Source organism: Trichoplusia ni, unplaced genomic scaffold (assembly GCF_003590095.1).
Source record: "Trichoplusia ni isolate ovarian cell line Hi5 unplaced genomic scaffold, tn1 tig00000970, whole genome shotgun sequence".
Lineage (NCBI taxonomy): Eukaryota > Metazoa > Arthropoda > Insecta > Lepidoptera > Noctuidae > Trichoplusia > Trichoplusia ni.
This window is the reverse complement of record NW_020800081.1, coordinates 6381-29894: the sequence shown is the minus strand read 5'-3', so window position 1 is coordinate 29894 and position 23514 is coordinate 6381. Positions and strand designations below refer to the sequence as shown.

Below are 23514 nucleotides of genomic sequence, written 5' to 3'. Positions count from 1 at the left end.
GTCAGCGCGACCAACAAGCCCAGGAAGAAGGGTGAGCACAGCCACTGTAGCTACCGCACTAGCTGCTGCTGCAGCTGGAGCCAGGTGCCAGGTGCCAAGCGACGCCCTCGACCACACGCGCCAGCTCGTCAGCGCCGACCAACAGCCCAGGAAGAAGGGTGAGCACAGCCACTGTAGCTACCGCACTAGCTGCTGCTGCAGCTGGAGGCCAGGTGCCAGGTGCCAAGCGACGCCTCGACCACACCGCGCCAGCTCGTCAGCGCGACCAACAAGCCCAGGAAGAAGGGTGAGCACAGCCACTGTAGCTACCGCACTAGCTGCTGCTGCAGCTGGAGCCAGGTGCCAGGTGCCAAGCGACGCCTCGACCACACGCGCCAGCTCGTCAGCGCGACCAACAAGCCCAGGAAGAAGGGTGAGCACAGCCACTGTAGGTACCGCACTAGCTGCTGCTGCAGCTGGAGCCAGGTGCCAGGTGCCAAGCGACGCCTCGACCACACGCGCCAGCTCGTCAGCGCGACCAACAAGCCCAGGAAGAAGGGTGAGCACAGCCACTGTAGCTACCGCACTAGCTGCTGCTGCAGCTGGAACCAGTGCCAGGTGCCAAGCGACGCCTCGACCCACACGCGCCAGCTCGTCAGCGCGACCAACAAGCCCAGGAAGAAGGGTGAGCACAGCCACTGTAGGTACCGCACTAGCTGCTGCTGGCAGCTGGAGCCAGGTGCCAGGTGCCAAGCGACGCCTCGACCACACGCGCCAGCTCGTCAGCGCGACCAACAAGCCCAGGAAGAAGGGTGAGCACAGCCACTGTAGCTACCGCACTAGCTGCTGCTGCAGCTGGAGCCAGGTGCCAGGTGCCAAGCGACGCCTCGACCACACGCGCCAGCTCGTCAGCGCGACCAACAAGCCCAGGAAGAAGGGTGAGCACAGCCACTGTAGCTACCGCACTAGCTGCTGCTGCAGCTGGAGCCAGGTGCCAGGTGCCAAGCGACGCCTCGACCACACGCGCCAGCTCGTCAGCGCGACCAACAAGCCCAGGAAGAAGGGTGAGCACAGCCACTGTAGGTACCGCACTAGCTGCTGCTGCAGCTGGAGCCAGGTGCCAGGTGCCAGGTGCCAAGCGACGCCTCGACCACACGCGCCAGCTCGTCAGCGCGACCAACAAGCCCAGGAAGAAGGGTGAGCACAGCCACTGTAGTACCGCACTAGCTGCTGCTGCAGCTGGAGCCAGGTGCCAGGTGCCAGGTGCCAAGCGACGCCTCGACCACACGCGCCAGCTCGTCAGCGCGACCAACAAGCCCAGGAAGAAGGGTGAGCACAGCCACTGTAGGTACCGCACTAGCTGCTGCTGCAGCTGGAGCCAGGTGCCAGGTGCCAGGTGCCAAGCGACGCCTCGACCACACGCGCCAGCTCGTCAGCGCGACCAACAAGCCCAGGAAGAAGGGTGAGCACAGCCACTGTAGGTACCGCACTAGCTGCTGCTGCAGCTGGAGCCAGGTGCCAGTGCAGGTGCCAAGCGACGCCTCGACCACACGCGCCAGCTCGTCAGCGCGACCAACAAGCCCAGGAAGAAGGGTGAGCACAGCCACTGTAGGTACCGCACTAGCTGTTGCTGCAGCTGGAGCCAGGTGCCAGGTGCCATGCCAAGCGACGCCTCGACCACACGCGCCAGCTCGTCAGCGCGACCAACAAGCCCAGGAAGAAGGGTGAGCACAGCCACTGTAGGTACCGCACTAGCTGCTGCTGCAGCTGGAGCCAGGTGCCAGGTGCCAAGCGACGCCTCGACCACACGCGCCAGCTCGTCAGCGCGACCAACAAGCCCAGGAAGAAGGGTGAGCACAGCCACTGTAGCTACCGCACTAGCTGCTGCTGCAGCTGGAGCCAGGTGCCAGGTGCCAAGCGACGCCTCGACCACACGCGCCAGCTCGTCAGCGCGACCAACAAGCCCAGGAAGAAGGGTGAGCACAGCCACTGTAGTACCGCACTAGCTGCTGCTGCAGCTGGAGCCAGGTGCCAGGTGCCAGGTGCCAAGCGACGCCTCGACCACACGCGCCAGCTCGTCAGCGCGACCAACAAGCCCAGGAAGAAGGGTGAGCACAGCCACTGTAGGTACCGCACTAGCTGCTGCTGCAGCTGGAGCCAGGTGCCAGGTGCCAGGTGCCAAGCGACGCCTCGACCACACGCGCCAGCTCGTCAGCGCGACCAACAAGCCCAGGAAGAAGGGTGAGCACAGCCACTGTAGGTACCGCACTAGCTGCTGCTGCAGCTGGAGCCAGGTGCCAGGTGCCAGGTGCCAAGCGACGCCTCGACCACACGCGCCAGCTCGTCAGCGCGACCAACAAGCCCAGGAAGAAGGGTGAGCACAGCCACTGTAGGTACCGCACTAGCTGCTGCTGCAGCTGGAGCCAGGTGCCAGGTGCCAGGTGCCAAGCGACGCCTCGACCACACGCGCCAGCTCGTCAGCGCGACCAACAAGCCCAGGAAGAAGGGTGAGCACAGCCACTGTAGTACCGCACTAGCTGTTGCTGCAGCTGGAGCCAGGTGCCAGGTGCCAGGTGCCAAGCGACGCCTCGACCACACGCGCCAGCTCGTCAGCGCGACCAACAAGCCCAGGAAGAAGGGTGAGCACAGCCACTGTAGGTACCGCACTAGCTGCTGCTGCAGCTGGAGCCAGGTGCCAGGTGCCAGGTGCCAAGCGACGCCTCGACCACACGCGCCAGCTCGTCAGCGCGACCAACAAGCCCAGGAAGAAGGGTGAGCACAGCCACTGTAGGTACCGCACTAGCTGCTGCTGCAGCTGGAGCCAGGTGCCAGGTGCCAGGTGCCAAGCGACGCCTCGACCACACGCGCCAGCTCGTCAGCGCGACCAACAAGCCCAGGAAGAAGGGTGAGCACAGCCACTGTAGGTACCGCACTAGCTGCTGCTGCAGCTGGAGCCAGGTGCCAGGTGCCAAGGTAGAAGGCCTACTACAACTAAATTTACATTCAACAACTTTTTATTCCTGCACAAGTTCACGTGACTCGAGTTACAACTACACAAGTTCATCGATCACAGGTTTAGCTAAGCTTGATGCCGTCAGATGTTTAAGGAATCCGGTTGGGTCAGAATCAGAACTATGTAGTAAGTCCGGTAAATACGCGTGAGTAACTCGTTGCATCTTTCAATAATGAGCTTTCGAAAAGCTCGTTTAATTGTGGGTCCCGGCTGTTATTCATACACTTTTGACAGTCGTTATGGGTAGTCAGAAGCTTGAAAGTCTGACAATCAGACTAAGGAGTACCGTGTTGCCCAGGTAACTGGGTTGAGGAGATCAGATAGGCAGTCGCTCCTTGTAAAACACTGGTGCTATTTATACTATAATTATTAAATTATACTAAATAAATCTTCCTTTTTCCTATATCAGGTAAAAAACAGAAATTGAATCCCGCGCAGCAAGCTAAGATGCAACACGTAGCTGACCAGCTCGCTGAACTGACGACCCTCATGAACACCACTTCCAAGGTTTGTGTGATGATTTACTGGATCTGATATGTCGTAAACTTTAATGTTTATTTATTTATTTTAATCAATTACAACGGTGAAAAACCAATTACAGCAATTAAAGTATAGTAATGTATAGTAAGGCCTCACGAGTGATGGAGGTAATCACGCCGACACTGAGAGCGACGTGTTGATTCGATCCCCATGTAGGATAAGTTTGCGTGATCCACGAATGCTTGTTCTGAGTCCGAGTCAAGAACAAAGACACCCTCTTTGTTCTTGTGATTTGTATGTTTGTGAAACTCCCGCGATACGAGGATCTAATTCCTTACTTCGGGAGTCGTTTTTTTTATAAAAAAAAAGGAATTGATGCACCAATGACAATGTATACACCGTGATTTTTTAGTCGTCTTACAAAAGCAGCCCAGTTCATGTATCCAATGACTAGAACAAGTTCATGATTAAAAAAAAATAGGTATTTATGAGATTTGAATAAATTTAAAATGCAATTTTTATTCAATATTATGAAGCAATTCGTAGTTTTTTAGAAACGCAGCTCTGTTGCGAGCGCGGTCCGAGCCTTGTAACAATGGTGAGGGGCGCGGGCGGCGGCGATTTTATCATTTTTAAGAGTATATTTCAGATTTCTCTTGTTAAATTTTTCTGCGTACTTATTATCTTAGTTGATGATAAAAACATAATAATCGCGCCTATGGGTATTTTACGTCGGATACATGAACTGGGCTGCTTTTGTAAGATGACTAAAAAATCACCGTGTATATTTTGTTGTTTCTTAAGAATTAATTTTCGAAACCGTGTCGCAAAATAATGGTTTTTATTAGACGTAGGTCTTCAATCGTATGTGTCTTTTTCGATGCATTTTTTTTTAAATCGGAATCGTTTAATCTACTTATTAGCTATGGCTGTTTAACGAACACACAAATATATTTGTTTGTTTTCCACTTGTTCCCCCCTCAGGAGATGCAGGCCGCTGAGAAGCAGGTCCTGGACTGGGCGCGGCGGCTGCAGCAGTGCGACCGCCACCTCGCCGAGTCGCGGACGTTGCAGGGCAAGCCCGAGAAGCCGCTCATACAGACACAGGTGAGGGGGCGAGCGGAGTGGAGTGGGGAGTCGTGCGGAGGGTGGTGGAGTGGGGTGGAGGATGGAGGAGTTGGGTGGTGACATAGGAGTGGGGCGGACTGGGTTGTGTGGAGTGCTGTGGAGTGGAACTAAATCTGCTAGATCAGACAGGAATTCTGATTAGACAATCACACCAGCTCCGTCTCGTTCCGCTTCATCAGACTCTGCTACTGTCCTTTTCGATAAAACACTTTGTTTCTTGACTATGGTAGAGTCTTCAACAGAATAGGTTTTCCCGAATATGTTGGGGTCGGCTTCAGGTATAACATATTATACTAATTATTAATGGCTTAAAAATATAGTAAACATTTATTTTTATTTCACAGATGGAACAAGCATCAATACTATCCAAACAGATCGAACAGCAACAGCAGCAACGGAAGCTGCAACAGCAGCAGCAAGAACAACAACAGCTTCAACAACAACAACAACAACAACAACTTCAACAGCAGCAGCAACAACAACAACAGCAGCAGCAGCAACAACAGCAACAGCAACAGCAGCTGTTACATCAACAACAACTACAGAAGCAGCACCTGGAGTTGCAGCAGAGGCATCTGAAATTGCTGGAATTGGAGAAGCAGAGGATTGAGAAACAGAGGCAACAAACTGCTTATATAAGTGAGTCGTTGTTAAAATATGTTACCTATGTTTACACAAATAAATTTATTCTGTTTCTGATATATTTATTAGGTGTAGCCAGCGACGAAAATGATCTTACGGCGACATAAAATCTGGATAAACACTACCTTAGGTTGTAATCTAAGTTTTAAATTAACTGTGCAACAAATTTTGTCAAAATCCGTTCAGTGGTTTTTGCGTGAAATGGTAATTAATATTTATCAATACTTAAAAACTTTAGGACTTTAGTTGGAATAACAAAAATCTTAAATTTTCTAATGAAGACGATGATAATATAAAAATCATTTATCGCACAGTTTGTACAAGTTTAGTTGACTTATTTACTTTACTTGTTTACGCTGCACGGATAGACGAGTGGATGAGGTCACCACGCCAAACTCACTGAACGCGACGTATCGCGGGCTCGATCCCCGCGTAGGACAAGCATTTGTGTGATCTACGAAGGCTTGTTCTAAATCTGAGTGTTTTGTGCATGTGACTTGAATGTTTGTGAAATCCCCGCGACACAAGGATTAAATAATGCTGTAGACGTTTTTTTTGTTGAAACTGATTCCCTACATTGTCGGTGCAGACGCGCACGGCGGCGGCGTGGTGTGCGTGGGGCGCGGCGGCTCGTGCGGCGGCTCGCTCACCACGCACGCGGCCGGCCTGCGCGCGCCGCTGCAGCACTGCCGCGACCCGCACTCGCTCATAGCCGCCAACGCGCTCAGGCGGCGGGACGAAGGTCGGTCACAACCAATCATTACATTAACACATTTTATATCGTACACTTTTTATAAAATTCCTTTGTCGACAATACAACTTTATTCGGATACCACACTTTCTTAAATCTTTTACAATAATCTTTAAACCATACAACAAGCGAAGACGAATTTTCCAATGCTCCCACCAAAATTGCCCGTCATGAATTGCCCCTTTCGCTTACCGCCAATCTTTCATATTTTTAAAAATTGGTCAAAGTTCCAAATAATTGCGCGAAAAGGCATCAAATACACATGCGAAACAACAACCATTTAAAAAAAAAATATACAAAAACTTTAAAAAAATATCCACTATTGCCTTTATAATGCTCCTGCAGGCTGGAATATATACAAATTTTAGTTTTTAAATCTTCTATATATATATAAAAATGAATTGTTGTTCATTAGTCTCGCTAAAACTCCAAAATGACTGAATCGATTTAGCTTTATAGCAGCTTTATTGGTAGCAGTCCACAGAAGGTTTGAATCGTGATAATATATGAAAAGGTTGCAAGTTCCAATCTTTGTATTTATTTACCTTGCTTTACATCATCGATCGTTGATAACCAGTTGCCCGCGACTTCGTCCGCGTGGTGAGCAAACCCGTTGTACATCATTTTGTTCTATTGTCTATAGTATTAGAAGCGTACACAGAAATTTCCGATTTTACACCTTTGGTTACATTATCACAACGGAACCCTAATATTTTTCAAAATAAATTATAGCCTGTGATCAGCGGGAATAATGTAGCTTCTCAAAAGTGAAAGAATTTTGTCAAATCGGTCCAGTAGTTTCGAAGTCTATTTGTGTCTAACAAACAAATCTTTCCTCTTTATAATGATCGTATAGATATGCCAAACAACGTATTTTGCCTGCTTTACATCATCGATCGTTAGTCAGTAAACACTTCGATTTTACAGTTAGTATTAACTATCTATCTATCTAACAGCAGCAGCGCAGGCGGCCGCCAAGCCCCCCGAGGACCCGAAGAGCGACGGTCGCAAGCAAACGTGGGAGCAGGCGCTGGCCCATATCAACCAGCTCGCCAAGGGGAACAAGGATAAGGTGATACACATACATACATATCTTCTTTACCTATATATATATATATTTATATACTAGCTGACCCAGCAAACGTCGTTTTGCCTGATAAATTATATCTAGTTAGATGTATTTTTTAATGCTACATTATAAAAAAGTAAAAACAAAAAATTTCGTCCAAAATAATAGTGTAGGCCACCCTTGTCACTTAGGGGTATGAAAAATAGATGTTGTTCTATTCTCAGTCCTACCCAATAGGTATACAAAATTTCATAAGAATCGGTCGAACCGATTCGGAGGAGTACGGTAACTAACATCGTGACACGGGAATTTTATATATTAGATAATTATAAAGTCACGATTTTAGTTACCAGTAGTTATCTCTTTAAAGCGGTTTGGCCGATATTTATGAAATTTATAAAAAGAAAATCATTGAAGTTTCATGATATTCGGTTTAGTAGAATAGGGATTAAGTAGGTCTGAGAATCTTTTGTTATTTATTTTCATACCCCTCAGTGATAAGGGTTATGCGCACCTAAAATTTGTACACCAGAAATACTATTAAAATGTTATGGTTTAAATTCCACACGCACAATTGTTTTTTCAAAATCATACAATAAGAACAATACTTTAAAACATCATATATATATATATATATATATATATAAAGCCCCAAAACAAATCTCTCGTTCTATCAACAGAAAAAGCAGAAGGACAAAGAACAGAAGAAGCAAGAAGACAAAGCCTCCAAAGAGCAGCAACAGCAACAGCAGCAGCGATCCAACTCACTGCCGGAGACACAACAGCTGTCCAAGAAGCAGAGGAAACTGCTCGCTAAGCAACAGGTGAGTATATATATCTAATACACCGTGATTTTTTAGTCGTCTTACAAAAGCAGCCCAGCTCATGTATCCAATGACTAGAACACGTTCATGATAAAAAAATTGGTATTGGAGATTTGAATAAATTTAAAATGCAATTTTTATTCAATATTATGATGCAATTCGTAGTTTTTTAGAAACACCGCTCTGTTGCGAGCGCGGTCCGAGCCTTGTAACAATGGTGTCGGCGTTTTTATCATTTTAAGAGTATATTTCAGATTCCTCTTGTTTAATTTTTCTTCGTACTTACTATCTTAGTTGATTATGAAAAAATAATAATAATATTCAATAACTCTTTTTCTCCAGGCTGAAGAAGAAGAGAAGAAGAAACAACAGCAGCAACAGCAACAAGAGACCAAGAAGAAGGCTGAAACAAAGAAACCAGAAGTCAAGACTGAACCCAAGAAGGCCGAGAAGAAACCGGAGCCCGCCAAGAAGGTGGAGCCCGCTAAGAAGGAGGACAAGAAAGAGAAGGCAGCTGAAAAGAAGGAGAAGAAGAAAGAGAACAAGCAGGAGAAGAGTGAGTGTTTTTTTTATTATTTTGTTTTTATTTGTTTTAAAAAGGCCTATAGACTAATTACATAATATGGCTAAACAAATTATCTTTTGAATATATTGTCCAATCGCTAATATTCTAAAATACATATCTTTTTTCTTCATTCTTTTTTTAAGGGCCTATTTTTTAATCGCCAGATAACTTATATCTGACGAATATGTTTGACATTCTGACAGCTTTTGTATAGAAAATGTGTCAAACAGCCATATTTATTACTCAGATAAAAGTTATCTAGCGATTGAAAAATCGGCCCTAAGTGTATTAAAATTCTGGTGTCGTTGCTTTAATAGAATGAAGAGTGAATTATTAAAGATAGTTTAGTTAAGTTCAAGTATTGTTAGCTTGTTAGTAACCTAGTTCTTATGATTTTTTTTAGTTTCGGTACTGTCGTAGATAATTTGACCGCATTATATTTAAAATCAATCGCATATATTGGATTGGGAAGATTCCTTTTTTATTTTCCAACAATTGCAAGTATTACGCAGGTTTTTTTTAATATGGTGTTTATATTCCAGCGCCACCACCACAACCGAAAGCGAAGCAACCGCCGCAACAGCCACAACCACAAGCTAACAGCAAGAAGGAGAATAAGAAACAACAGCAACAACAACAACAGCAACAACAGCAGCAGCAGAAGCCGCAAGTTGTTAACATCACTTCAGATACTACCATACAAGTTGTTAATAAAAAGGTCAGGATTTGTATAAAAAAAATATTTATTTGGTAATATATGGCCCTGTCAAACCTAATAATTGTGATGTATCGCGGGTTCGATCCGGAGTGTTTGTGTGATCCACGAATGCTTGTCCTGAGTCTGGGTGTCTCGTGCATGTGACTTGAATGTTTGTGAAACCTCCGCGCGTTACAGATATGAAATGTCTTAGTGCAGGAGTTGTTTCTGTTTTAGGAAAATGTAATCTTTGTGTCTTGGGGGTTTTACAAAAAAACAAATCACACGCACAAGCTACAAGACACCCAGACTCAGGACAAGCATTCGTGGATCACACAAATGCTTGTCCTACGCGGGGATCGAATTAACTCTTCGAGCATAAATTTGGTGTGGTGACCTCAACGACCATAATATACCAGATTATGATGTGTATGTATGTGTGTTGTCAACAGACCCCTTGCAATGCTGAGCCAGAGAAGCCGGCCTCGTGCAGCATCATGGAACAGCTCAGCTGTGGGGTACAGGTATTTATACATTGAGGATTTGAGCATATGCTGTGTAAGAAGAAACATGTTTTGTTACCAATGATGGATAAGCATGTACATAATTTTTCGTCAATACAAGCTTTGATTATTTTGAGACAAGATGACGTCAAGTTAAGGAAAAAAAAGAAACATTTTTGAACACTTTTTGTTTCATGCTCTATATAATGTAAGTGATTTTACCGTGCAATTTAAAAAATAAAAGTGTCTTTCAGGTGGCGGACCTCAAACTACCTCCTGGTATCACTCTGACGCGCGTCCAACCGAACGAGAGGAAGGAACCTCCTCCCATCAAGTCTGTGGTACGTATATATACCACTACACGCCCCGGCTTTGCACGGGTTTAATACTGCCGTCATGACTAGGAATACAGTCATCGCAAAGTGGCGGTTTCGAGATAAACGCCTATCTCTCTATAGGAGATCTACCTCTGTATACACAGCGATTTTTTAGTCGTCTTACAAAAGCAGCCCGGTTCATGTATTGTGAATTCAATCCTTGTGTCTTGGGTTTCACAAACATTTAAGTCACATGCACAAAGACACCCAGACTCAGGACGAGCATGCGTGGATCACACAAATGCTTGTCCTGAGTCGTTGAGTTTAGTGGGTTTGGCCTGGTGACCACTCTGCTGTCCGTGCAGTCAATCAATGATTTATTTAATAACGGTTTTTTCACGCGTATGTATCGGGATCGCCCGACTAGTTCCGAACCCAACCGGAGTCGATAATCATGATCTGATGTTAAATGATGTAACGGTTTACTCACGCGTATTTATCGGGGTAGCCCGACCCAGTTCGACTCGCGATCCCGCCGCGTCTGCTCATGATTAAGGACTCCGGTTGGGTCCGAAACTAGTCGGGCTACCCCGATAAATACGCGTGAGTAAACCGTTACATCATTTAATAATGAATCAGTCTCACGATAGTTATTATAAAAATGATCTGATGTGATATTGCTAGTCGCTAAAAAGTTATTAAGATAATTTATAAAAATGTCACATTAAAAACTGACCAGTTTATATCATTTTTGTTATTTGACGTCGATAAATACACGGAAGACGCGTTCAATTGTGGGTCATGGCTGTTGTTCATTTATCTTTGAAAGTCGTTACAGGTAGTCAGAACCTTGAAAGTCTGACAACCAGTCTAACTAAAGGGTATCTTGTTGTCAGTAACTGGGTTGAGGAGGTCAGATAGGCATGTAGGTCGCTCCTAGTAAAACTCTCGACGACGAAACGAACGACTCCAATATAGTTGCGAATAGGATGATGATGATGATGATGACGGATTTCAATTTTAATAAGACCAATTTAGACATGTGGCACTTTGTAAAAAAAGTGAGAGAGTGTGGAATTTCATTCGTTTTTTTATCAATACCTAAGGTCATTTTTTTATTGCGATCTACCTAACGTAGTCTTACCAGCCCGCCACACATGCCCGTCATAAAAACCCTTGTAAGCCATGATCTGAAATAAAAACAACGAAAATCACTGAACATTTTTTCTCAGTGTGTCTCAGAGGAAACGGTACACAATCTTGGAAGAGATGTAGGCTTATTATTACCTGTGTTACACATACACTCACTCCCACCCTCACACACCCACGTACGCACAGACACACACTTACGTACTCACAGACACACACTTACGTACTCACACACACACACACACACACACACACGAGCGAGCGCGCGCGCGCTCTTTCACACTCACGCCACACAGTTCAAAGTGTTGATCATTATGATTAACATTTGCTATGTCCGTTCCCCGCAGCCGCTGTGGAAGTGCGGTCAGCTGGCAGCGCCGCCGACGCCGGCCCCGCGCGGGCCCGCGCTCATCACGGCCGAGCCCGCCACGCACAGCTACTACAGCCCCGCGCCGCCGCCCGCGCATGGTCAGTATGTAGGGACATAGACTGGCCTGTGGCTCTAGTGGTCAGGGACCCTGACTGCTATACCGGAGGTCGGAGGCCCGCGCTCATCACGGCCGAGCCCGCCACGCACAGCTACTACAGCCCCGCGCCGCCGCCCGCGCATGGTCAGTATGTAGGGACATAGACTGGCCTGTGGCTCTAGTGGTCAGGGACCCTGACTGCTATACCGGAGGTCGGAGGCCCGCGCTCATCACGGCCGAGCCCGCCACGCACAGCTACTACAGCCCCGCGCCGCCGCCCGCGCATGGTCAGTATGTAGGGACATAGACTGGCCTGTGGCTCTAGTGGTCAGGGACCCTGACTGCTATACCGGAGGTCGGAGGCCCGCGCTCATCACGGCCGAGCCCGCCACGCACAGCTACTACAGCCCCGCGCCGCCGCCCGCGCATGGTCAGTATGTAGGGACATAGACTGGCCTGTGGCTCTAGTGGTCAGGGACCCTGACTGCTATACCGGAGGTCGGAGGCCCGCGCTCATCACGGCCGAGCCCGCCACGCACAGCTACTACAGCCCCGCGCCGCCGCCCGCGCATGGTCAGTATGTAGGGACATAGACTGGCCTGTGGCTCTAGTGGTCAGGGACCCTGACTGCTATACCGGAGGTCGGAGGCCCGCGCTCATCACGGCCGAGCCCGCCACGCACAGCTACTACAGCCCCGCGCCGCCGCCCGCGCATGGTCAGTATGTAGGGACATAGACTGGCCTGTGGCTCTAGTGGTCAGGGACCCTGACTGCTATACCGGAGGTCGGAGGCCCGCGCTCATCACGGCCGAGCCCGCCACGCACAGCTACTACAGCCCCGCGCCGCCGCCCGCGCATGGTCAGTATGTAGGGACATAGACTGGCCTGTGGCTCTAGTGGTCAGGGACCCTGACTGCTATACCGGAGGTCGGAGGCCCGCGCTCATCACGGCCGAGCCCGCCACGCACAGCTACTACAGCCCCGCGCCGCCGCCCGCGCATGGTCAGTATGTAGGGACATAGACTGGCCTGTGGCTCTAGTGGTCAGGGACCCTGACTGCTATACCGGAGGTCGGAGGCCCGCGCTCATCACGGCCGAGCCCGCCACGCACAGCTACTACAGCCCCGCGCCGCCGCCCGCGCATGGTCAGTATGTAGGGACATAGACTGGCCTGTGGCTCTAGTGGTCAGGGACCCTGACTGCTATACCGGAGGTCGGAGGCCCGCGCTCATCACGGCCGAGCCCGCCACGCACAGCTACTACAGCCCCGCGCCGCCGCCCGCGCATGGTCAGTATGTAGGGACATAGACTGGCCTGTGGCTCTAGTGGTCAGGGACCCTGACTGCTATACCGGAGGTCGGAGGCCCGCGCTCATCACGGCCGAGCCCGCCACGCACAGCTACTACAGCCCCGCGCCGCCGCCCGCGCATGGTCAGTATGTAGGGACATAGACTGGCCTGTGGCTCTAGTGGTCAGGGACCCTGACTGCTATACCGGAGGTCGGAGGCCCGCGCTCATCACGGCCGAGCCCGCCACGCACAGCTACTACAGCCCCGCGCCGCCGCCCGCGCATGGTCAGTATGTAGGGACATAGACTGGCCTGTGGCTCTAGTGGTCAGGGACCCTGACTGCTATACCGGAGGTCGGAGGCCCGCGCTCATCACGGCCGAGCCCGCCACGCACAGCTACTACAGCCCCGCGCCGCCGCCCGCGCATGGTCAGTATGTAGGGACATAGACTGGCCTGTGGCTCTAGTGGTCAGGGACCCTGACTGCTATACCGGAGGTCGGAGGCCCGCGCTCATCACGGCCGAGCCCGCCACGCACAGCTACTACAGCCCCGCGCCGCCGCCCGCGCATGGTCAGTATGTAGGGACATAGACTGGCCTGTGGCTCTAGTGGTCAGGGACCCTGACTGCTATACCGGAGGTCGGAGGCCCGCGCTCATCACGGCCGAGCCCGCCACGCACAGCTACTACAGCCCCGCGCCGCCGCCCGCGCATGGTCAGTATGTAGGGACATAGACTGGCCTGTGGCTCTAGTGGTCAGGGACCCTGACTGCTATACCGGAGGTCGGAGGCCCGCGCTCATCACGGCCGAGCCCGCCACGCACAGCTACTACAGCCCCGCGCCGCCGCCCGCGCATGGTCAGTATGTAGGGACATAGACTGGCCTGTGGCTCTAGTGGTCAGGGACCCTGACTGCTATACCGGAGGTCGGAGGCCCGCGCTCATCACGGCCGAGCCCGCCACGCACAGCTACTACAGCCCCGCGCCGCCGCCCGCGCATGGTCAGTATGTAGGGACATAGACTGGCCTGTGGCTCTAGTGGTCAGGGACCCTGACTGCTATACCGGAGGTCGGAGGCCCGCGCTCATCACGGCCGAGCCCGCCACGCACAGCTACTACAGCCCCGCGCCGCCGCCCGCGCATGGTCAGTATGTAGGGACATAGACTGGCCTGTGGCTCTAGTGGTCAGGGACCCTGACTGCTATACCGGAGGTCGGAGGCCCGCGCTCATCACGGCCGAGCCCGCCACGCACAGCTACTACAGCCCCGCGCCGCCGCCCGCGCATGGTCAGTATGTAGGGACATAGACTGGCCTGTGGCTCTAGTGGTCAGGGACCCTGACTGCTATACCGGAGGTCGGAGGCCCGCGCTCATCACGGCCGAGCCCGCCACGCACAGCTACTACAGCCCCGCGCCGCCGCCCGCGCATGGTCAGTATGTAGGGACATAGACTGGCCTGTGGCTCTAGTGGTCAGGGACCCTGACTGCTATACCGGAGGTCGGAGGCCCGCGCTCATCACGGCCGAGCCCGCCACGCACAGCTACTACAGCCCCGCGCCGCCGCCCGCGCATGGTCAGTATGTAGGGACATAGACTGGCCTGTGGCTCTAGTGGTCAGGGACCCTGACTGCTATACCGGAGGTCGGAGGCCCGCGCTCATCACGGCCGAGCCCGCCACGCACAGCTACTACAGCCCCGCGCCGCCGCCCGCGCATGGTCAGTATGTAGGGACATAGACTGGCCTGTGGCTCTAGTGGTCAGGGACCCTGACTGCTATACCGGAGGTCCCGGCTTCCATCTCCACCCAGGGCACATGTTTGTACATTAGAAATTTAATCCTTGTGTTTAAAGGAATTATATGTTTGTCGCGATGATGTACGCGGGGTTCGAGCCCGCAACACTTCGCACACAGCTTAGTATGGTGATCTTTATCACTCAGCATGCTTTCCATCTTTTTGTATAATACTGTATTTTACATTTGCAGAACCGCCAAAACCAGTAGTAATACCAGAACCAACGCCGGCCCCAGTCGGCAAATCAAAGAAAGCCAAAAAGAAGGCAAAGAAAGCCGCCGCCGCCGCCGAGGCCGACACCAAACCCGACGGAAGCAAGATTGTGACCCTACGGAACCCAATGTTCCATCCCAACCTCCCACCAGTGCAAATAACTAACCAAACAGCGCAGAAGAAGCAGGAACAGATTCGAATCCCGGACCCCATACCCATGCCGCCCAACGCCTGCCAAGCGACCATCACACCCACTTCAAATGGAATGTACACCATACGAAACCCGTTAATGACCATGATGCATCAACAGAGCTTAATGGGAGTGAGGAACCCAACCCCACCAACCAACCCCATGTACGGACAGTACAACTACGTCAACCCGAACACGTACAACCCAACCCCAAACCCTAATACCAACCCAACACAGTACCCTGAAAGCAAACCGGACGACTTTCAAACCCGGATTATGAATCTTGCATCGTTCACACAGAAAAACGACGAAGGCTACTCCCTGTTCAAGACCAACGATGACAACCACCAGCGCAGCTTCCTAACACCAGAATATTACGAGGAACAAACACCGAAATCCGTCGTCTCGCCCAATCCTATCGGCACTCGACCGGACTCGACTAGATACGATAACGACACATCACTATTCGCCAACTCGACTATACAGCGACCGGAGCCTATAGGCACACCACTAAAACGCGAAGAAAATCATGACTACGCAGGGTTGTATACACCGTTTGGGCAAGAAGATAGGAATGTATTCAGAAACGCTTTGTTCAGTGATCGTAATGAGATGAAAGATGATTTAGGGGTTAATCACATGGCTAACGGGGACTCGCTTCCGTACTTCCAGAGACTCAGGGTTGGGTCCAAGTTGAATAGTGAGGTGACAATACATCACGTTACCGAATCCAAGTTTTATAAGACGCAGGTGAGATTTTATTTTGTTTTTTTATGAGTTTTAATTAAAAGGCGAATTTTGTCAAATTATTATCTTAATATATATAAATCTCGTGTCACAATGTTTGTCCTCAATGGACCCCTAAACCACTTAACCGATTATAATAAAATTCGCCCACCATGTGCAGTTCGATCCAACTTGAGAGATAGGATAGTTTAAATCTCAAGTTATAGTCGCAATTTCTTCTAACCACGCGGACGAAGTCGCGGGCAACAGCTAGTATAACATATAAGATAGTTCGAGATATCGACGTAGTTATTTTTTTTTTAAAAACGACTCCCCCATTAATGAATTTTATCCTTGTGTCGCGGGGTGATTCACAAACATACAAACCACATGCACAAAGACACCCAGACTCAGGACAAGCATTCGTGGATCACACTAATGCTTGTCCTACGCGGGGATCGAACCCGCGACACGTCGCGCACAGTGGGTTTGGTGTGGTGACCTCAACCATTCGGCTATCCGTGCAGTCTTTTCACAATGCTTTATTGTACCTCACACGATGTTCTTTTCCGTCAAATCATAGTTTATCGAGATCACCGGTGTATATCGTACAAAATGCCAACAACGAATGCCCCGAATCCCGACATACGTAGTCACCATTTTGGTTACGAAATTAATTGGCGTACCGACTTAATCCCTACTATTATAAATGCGAAAGTAACTCTGTCTGTCTGTTAGTTACGCTTTCGCGTCTAAACCACTGAACTGGTTTTAATGAAATTTGGTACAGATATAGAGTTGACCTTGAGAAAGAACATAGGATAGTTTTTGGAAACGCGATATAACCGACATCGACACGGACGAAGCCGCGGGCGAAATGCTAGTTCTTATATAAATTTTAACATTTTGACATATAAAAAAATCATTTGCGACACTTATTTCACTTAAACTCTATCTAGCTAACAAATGCTGTAACATTTTATGGAATAGATTTTTATTTTGGCAATGGTCGTATTATATGTATATTTTGTTATTTTCTCTCAGGACCCCTGTGAGGTAGGCCCGGGCGGGCGGCCAGCGTGGCCGTCACAACTGTACGAGCCACCACCAGACGCCGGTAACTATACTTTATAATTATATTATGAACCACTTTCACGAAAGTTAGAACAAAAGAAATATAATGTTGTTTAACCAGAGCTTAAAAATGTCTATGTTGTTCACAAGTTATTTAAAACTGTACTATATGTTGTCCGTTCTAAGAGGAACCTTTAGACCTTTCGTTTAGAATTGCTGAAACGTTGGCAACAGCAGATTATTATGGACCTTATTTATGTCACATATTGTCACTATCTTTAAAGAGTGTTTCTTGTGAGATGACGGCCGATAGGAAGGTATGGAAGAAGATGACATGTTGCGCCGAACCCAAATAAATTAATTGGGATAAGGGCAGGGGAATGATGATATTGTCACTATCTTTATCTACATTAGCTGTTTCCCGCTGTTTCACCTGCGTAGTACTCGATCTCGTGTTAATTTTAAGAGATTTCCGTAAGAAACATCAGGCTTCTTTAAATTTATATGACAGCCAACACAATACATAAGTTTAAAAGAAAAATGACGTTGAGTAGTGACAATGACGTGACAAATTAATCATGTATTTTTTGCCTTTTAAACAATTTCTCCATATTTTCTCACCCTTTACACCTTCCCTGGCCTAAATCAAGACGAATCTTTGATTTTTATATATTTATTTAATCAAATAAATAAATACTCTATTCTTTTCTACCTGTTCCAACCGTACCTATCATAATATTGTGTGTGTGTGTCAGGCCCGGTGTCCCCGACGGGGTCGTGCGGCAAGTGCGGCGCGTCCGACACGCGCTTCGGGCCCGTGGGCGCGCGCGCCAAGCAAGCGCAACACGACACCGGTGAGCCACTACTGTATACCTAGCTTACAGCTGTCTTGTAGGGACAGGAAATAGGGATGAGCACTGGCTATGAAAAGAAAAAAACCAATTAAGTTAGTCCCTTACTTAGATCATTGAAAAGTATTAGACACGTTTTTTTTTTTTTGTAAAAAATCGTTATAATTTATATTTCAAAGATATGTTAATAATTGTCAAAAGACAACCAGACTCAGGACAAGCATGCGTTGTTCACACAAACGCTTGTCCTACGCAGGGATCGAATCTGTGACATATTGCGCCTAGTGGGTTTGTCGTGGTGATGTTCACCACGACAAACCCACTGAGCCCACTGAGCTATGACTGCACGGATAGTCAAGTGAAACATCACTTGACTTTACCTAATCTTTGACTCACTTTGTGCAGTCATAGATGACCGAAGTTAGATTCTTTAATAGCTGGGGTTGAGGGTCCTAGATAGAAATATTTAGTTTCTAGTATAGCTGAAATTGGAAGCTAGGAGCTATGCTCATATACTCTTATGAAAATATAGCCGTTAATTAACTGTTTCAAGCTCCTAGGGCGCTTTCAAAAGTTTAAACAAGATTACTTAGTTGTTCTTTATTTATTGATACTCTACTACTTATAAAAATAAGTATAATAGTTAATTTTATACCACAGGCGTTCTCTACCATTCAAACCGGACGAGAAACAAGTTTTTTTTCTATTTCACAACAAACTAATCTAATCTTTTCATTACAGAATCCAGCGTGTTCCTCCCGGACTCGAGCATAACCAACCTCTCGTCTCTGGAGGTGTCAGAGAGAGAGATAGAATCATTCAAACGTTTCGACTTCTATTTCGAACCGCCGCAACATAAGCCGAAAGTCAGACTTGACGTCAGGGACATAGCCGCGGCTTTGAGGCAGAATCATAAGTAAAATGTTCATGAAAAGACTTAATGATAAGGTATTTGATTTAATATAATATTACAAAGCTGTTTTGTCCGTCAGATAGATTTATAAATAATATTTAATTTGTATTTTTCAATTTATCACGTCATTAAAACGATGTGAGATTTTAATTCACTGGGGATACAGAGATTTAAAATCTCGTGTGATGTTGTTCATTTTTTGTTAACGAGAAAAAAATACGTATCCAATATTGTTCAAAAATCTGTCTGACGGATTAAACATTTATTTTATTGTCAAATATCCTATTATTGATTTCATAATACATTTATTCACGAGTATTTATCGGGTACCCTTCACTAGTCAGCCCATGTGAATGTGAAACTAGTCGGGGATCACGATACATACGCGTGGGTAAACTGTTGTTAAATCAATAATTATATCATGAGTAAATTTGTATGTTTTTATGTATAAATGGGTAAAATGTGAGTTTATTAACTATAGTATATTATTTTTAAAAGGTAAAACTATATTATATTTCAAGGTGTAATGTTACTTGTGATATGTAACATTATGTTTTTAATTCATTCAGTGATAAATTTTCGATTTACATATATATTCATATTTTGGAAACTACTAAAAGTTAAGGGCAATGCAACTAGTGCGTTGTAACAAGTGTCGCAGGTTAGAGCCTGGTTTGTGGTTTAAATTTTTGCCATTGTATCATTTTTATTTGATTGTAATACTATCCGCTTTGCAGCATATTCTGCGTATTAAATATTAAAAATCAAGTATATGTATAATGTTAAACAAATTTAACTCGGATTAAAACTAATAAACTCGCATTTTACCTGCATATACTTACAGCAATACAGAATTTAAAATTATATGTAAACAAAGGGCAACATAAAATGATGTAAAAATATACTAAAAAGTTGATAGACATCCATTTGAAATGCTAGTCGAAAATGTGTGTTAATTTTCTATATTATTTGGATTTATATAACATGATATGTATATTGAAAGCTTATAGAAATTTATTTTTTATATATTGTTTAAATTCATTTGTATTAATTTAGGCTCTGGATACATGATGGAATATCATTCTTAGCTCTCCTACACGTTTCGACTTCGAAGGACTAAGGGCCGATTTTTCAATCGCCAGATTTTTAACTTTTATCTGACGAATATGTTTGACGTTTTGACAGCTTTTGTATCGAAAATATGTCAAACGGCCATATTTATTCCTCAGATAGAAGTTAAGTGATGGTTGAAAAATCGGCCCTAAAGCTATTAACATTCATAGAGCTTTCATACGCATTGGATATGACTTACCGAGGATATCGGACTTATAAATAAAATGATTGTCGTACTGCCACACCTTCAAATTATATTATTTCGTTAAGGTAATATGATTGTATTGTAATGAAAGTGTGTTCTTTTAGCAATAGTCAAAATTTAAGTTGCGAATTATTTATAATTTTGTTTTTTTTATAAAGTAAAATACATTATTTGTTACATTTTGATCACTTCACATACCAATTTTAAAAGTGACAAATAAATCTGGAAATAAGAGACACTTTCTCAGATGTAATATTAAGATTACAACCCGTTTTGGAAAATAAAGCTATATACTAGCTTATAAAAACAAATTTCGTAAGCAATTTAAAAATTTAATGTATATTAATCGACTAAAAATATGACAATACTGAAACTAGCCTTCAATTTAGAAGGCAACGTGAGTTAAACACGTTTTCAAATGACTATCTGCCACTTTACACCTTGAAGTGGCAGAGACAGCATACTACTTAAAGGTGAATAAAAACTTATTGACGTTTGAATCCAGTATAAGACGTTATTTAAGTAAGGTTTGAATGAGTTTAAAAAATACTGTAATTGTGGGTATATTAATTATTAATTGTTTGAATTATTTTAGTTTAAAACCTATATTTTGTGTTTAATAATGAAAAATTATGGTTAATTTCTTAAAGGAATCTTTGAAACGAGGTATTTTTGAAATGACGCAACTATTTTTTTTTATAATTCTTACCATAAACTTTTTTGAACCTTACTTGAAACTAATCAAGGATATGACTATGTAAATATAGCGAAAACTCATTTATTTATTATTAAAAGTGTAAAATGTCTTTTCAATGATAAAATGCCTGTAATTGCCCCACTGTTGGGCAAAGACTTTCCCATACAGAAGGGAAAATAAAAATATTATAAATTGTGGAATACATGACATCACTGGTGCTCATAAATACTAGAAACAAAATTTAAAAGCATTTTCTCTGTATTTTAAATAAATAAGTTTAGCTATATACAAGAAAATATGAGAAAAAATCCAATTTCTGAATATAAATTGGTAATTTGGCAAATTGTTGTCCAAATTTTATAAGATGATGACAGAGCTGTGTTCAAACGGCTGTATTTACTCTGACTTAACAAAACAAATATAACCCTTAACGTTATAGGAATAAATAGCAAAACTGCCTAAATATATAATAAGTGTCGGAGGCATTGAATTTTGCACTTTACCCAATTGTAATTAAGTTACAATTCGAAAACAAAACATCCCGTATTAGAAAAGGGATAAATTGATTGTTATAAGGAAGAACGGACATTTTTATATAAATAAAGACATTTTTTGATACTAAGAACATATGACGTGGCGTTTATTACGCTGTTGGACGTTAATAAGTAATAATGTGATATAACATTATATTAAAAACAATCTTTTGACCGCCATTATATACCAAGAGTGTTCCCGACGCCGAAATTTGCAAACGATTCCTCAAAATTGTAGTAAAGGAAGATGTTTTTCATATTTATGATAGGCGTCGATCAGACACAAGCGGTCTAGGGATTGTATATGCGAGTGCTCATTGGAGACAAGAGTTGTCTGTCAGAAAGAATTGTATGAAACTTCTGACCAATTGACTTTATAAGTGTCAGATGTTGTGTTCATATATTTTGTTAAAGGAAAGGAACTGTGTCAAAAGAATGAGACAAATGATGTCTGTACGAGACAAAACTTCTGAATACTTGACTTGGGTGTCAGAGGTTGTCTTAATATATTTTGTAAACGGGGATGAAACTGTATTGTCCAAAGAAAGAGACGAATGATGTCTATATGAGACAAAAGTTCTGAATACTTGACTTGTGAGTGTCAGATGTTGTCTGAATATATTTTGTAGACGGATTGGAACTGTTGTCTCTGTGAGCGCTCGCCGAGTCGTCGACGTGTCGCCGTGTGTGTGAGCGGTGAGCCGCTGTGTAAGCTACTTTAGATTGTCGGACACTTGAATTCGTTATCAGGTTGTATGATGTAAAACTAAGTAAAATACATTATCATAGATGAGTGCTGTGTTTTATTTGATTTTGAACAGAGGAAGTTGTTGGGTGAGTGTTCTTGAACTTCTGTAGTTTCTAGTTGTTTATCCCACAGCTGAATCGGTTAGACGGATTTTTATTGGATATTATCAGACTTGAATTTTATCAGAATCACAATTTCCTTTTTTCCATGCTTCAATAACCTAGGCATAGACTAGTTACTGATGTAGGCAAAAAGTTACCATTGAGTTAAGTTTAGTATACTATTCAGTTTTGATTCATGAAAATATTATATTCAAAACGAAAATTTCTCAATTTGTATCACCAAGACAAATAAACATGTCAGTATCAAATGGGACGTGGTTTTTTGAACCGATTCATGATCCTGCCAGGACTGTGTCATGGACTGTCAACCTGTTTTTCAGGCAGAATTACATGACATAAGTGAATCTAAATCATAAGTCATTTATTCAAATGAGGCTCCTAAGCAGCAGTTTTTGATTGTCAGATTACATTGGACAGCACCCAGTTTCGCCCACCCTTCACCGCTTCCTAAGTGCTTTCGCGAGAGAAGAAAAAACGGAAAACGCAAAATGAAACAAACCAGTGCATTATTGTCATTTATTTACTAGAAAAAATACATAATTACTTTACGAACTATATCAAAGAGACACGACCAGAAGGCGCAGGAATTCATATCATTCTTGTACTTAACATTTGAAAGGCTACATATTTTGTTTAAAGGGCCTATTTCACCACCGCTCGCGTTCTCGTTAAATTACTAGACAGATATTTTTATACAAAGAATGTCAATTTTCTCAATTTATCTAGGCTAGATGTTAGATAGCGGCTGATCAGTGATTGTGAAACAGGCGCAATTTTTTTTCAAGTCACATATACTCTTCTGAATGCCTAAAACTTCTTAGGGCCGATTTTCAATCATTAGTTATCTTCTATCTGAGGAATAAATATGGCCGTTTGACATATTTTCTATACAAAAGCTGTCAAAACATCAAACATATTCGTCAGATAAAAGTTATCTGGCGATTGAAAAATCGGGCCTTAGAGTAATTATTTTACTTTAAAGATATGACGGTAACTGGGCAAGTTAACAACGATATTGGTCACAAAAACGAGAATTTTCATGAAAATTTACATTTAATACAAATAACGTTCGTATTTGCATGTTAGTGTTAGTGATTCGTCGTGCTTATATCTTAAAGTAGATGAATATAATCTGTTGTCACATCAGCTTGTCATGAGTGGGATTGATTGAGTATAAGACATACAACACAAACGCACAGACAATCTTTGACGGAGTATTTTTTATATTGATGAAAATTTTCTATTTCAGTTACAAAAAAAATTGGCATTTTTACAATGAAATAATACATTAAAATGTATTTAACAATTTCAAGTGAATAATTAAGTAGTTATTTATGATAAAAGGTAACAAAATATGTAAAGAAACATTAACAAAAATGCAAAAAGAGAATTGCCGAAACCCGGGATTGAACCGGGGACCTTTAGATCTTCAGTCTAACGCTCTCCCAACTGAGCTATTTCGGC

At 45.1% G+C, this 23514-nt stretch overlaps 1 protein-coding gene, 2 long non-coding RNA genes and 1 other non-coding gene across 4 annotated transcripts; 3 read left to right on the top strand and 1 right to left on the bottom strand.

Moving 5' to 3' along the window:
• Nucleotides 1–60: 60 nt before the first annotated feature.
• Nucleotides 61–1178, top strand: LOC113507195. The gene is made up of 2 exons (XR_003401812.1): nucleotides 61–91; nucleotides 719–1178. It is a non-coding gene; the product is annotated as an uncharacterized LOC113507195 (long non-coding RNA).
• Nucleotides 1179–1202: 24 nt separating this feature from the next.
• Nucleotides 1203–1957, top strand: LOC113507196. Its single transcript, XR_003401813.1, has 3 exons — nucleotides 1203–1368; nucleotides 1507–1591; nucleotides 1849–1957. It is a non-coding gene; the product is annotated as an uncharacterized LOC113507196 (long non-coding RNA).
• Nucleotides 1958–5077: 3120 nt separating this feature from the next.
• Nucleotides 5078–18871, top strand: LOC113507192. Its single transcript, XM_026890056.1, has 13 exons — nucleotides 5078–5239; nucleotides 5832–5984; nucleotides 6950–7065; nucleotides 7743–7886; nucleotides 8229–8442; nucleotides 8994–9169; nucleotides 9601–9672; nucleotides 9906–9992; nucleotides 11465–11585; nucleotides 14857–15818; nucleotides 16839–16911; nucleotides 17624–17722; nucleotides 18461–18871. The coding sequence occupies exons 7-13, from the start codon at nucleotides 9646–9648 to the stop codon at nucleotides 18637–18639; spliced, it is 1548 nt and encodes a 515-aa protein (XP_026745857.1). The 5' UTR covers nucleotides 5078–5239; nucleotides 5832–5984; nucleotides 6950–7065; nucleotides 7743–7886; nucleotides 8229–8442; nucleotides 8994–9169; nucleotides 9601–9645; the 3' UTR covers nucleotides 18640–18871.
• Nucleotides 18872–23441: 4570 nt separating this feature from the next.
• On the bottom strand, nucleotides 23442–23514 carry Trnaf-gaa. The gene has a single exon. It is a non-coding gene; the product is annotated as a tRNA-Phe (tRNA).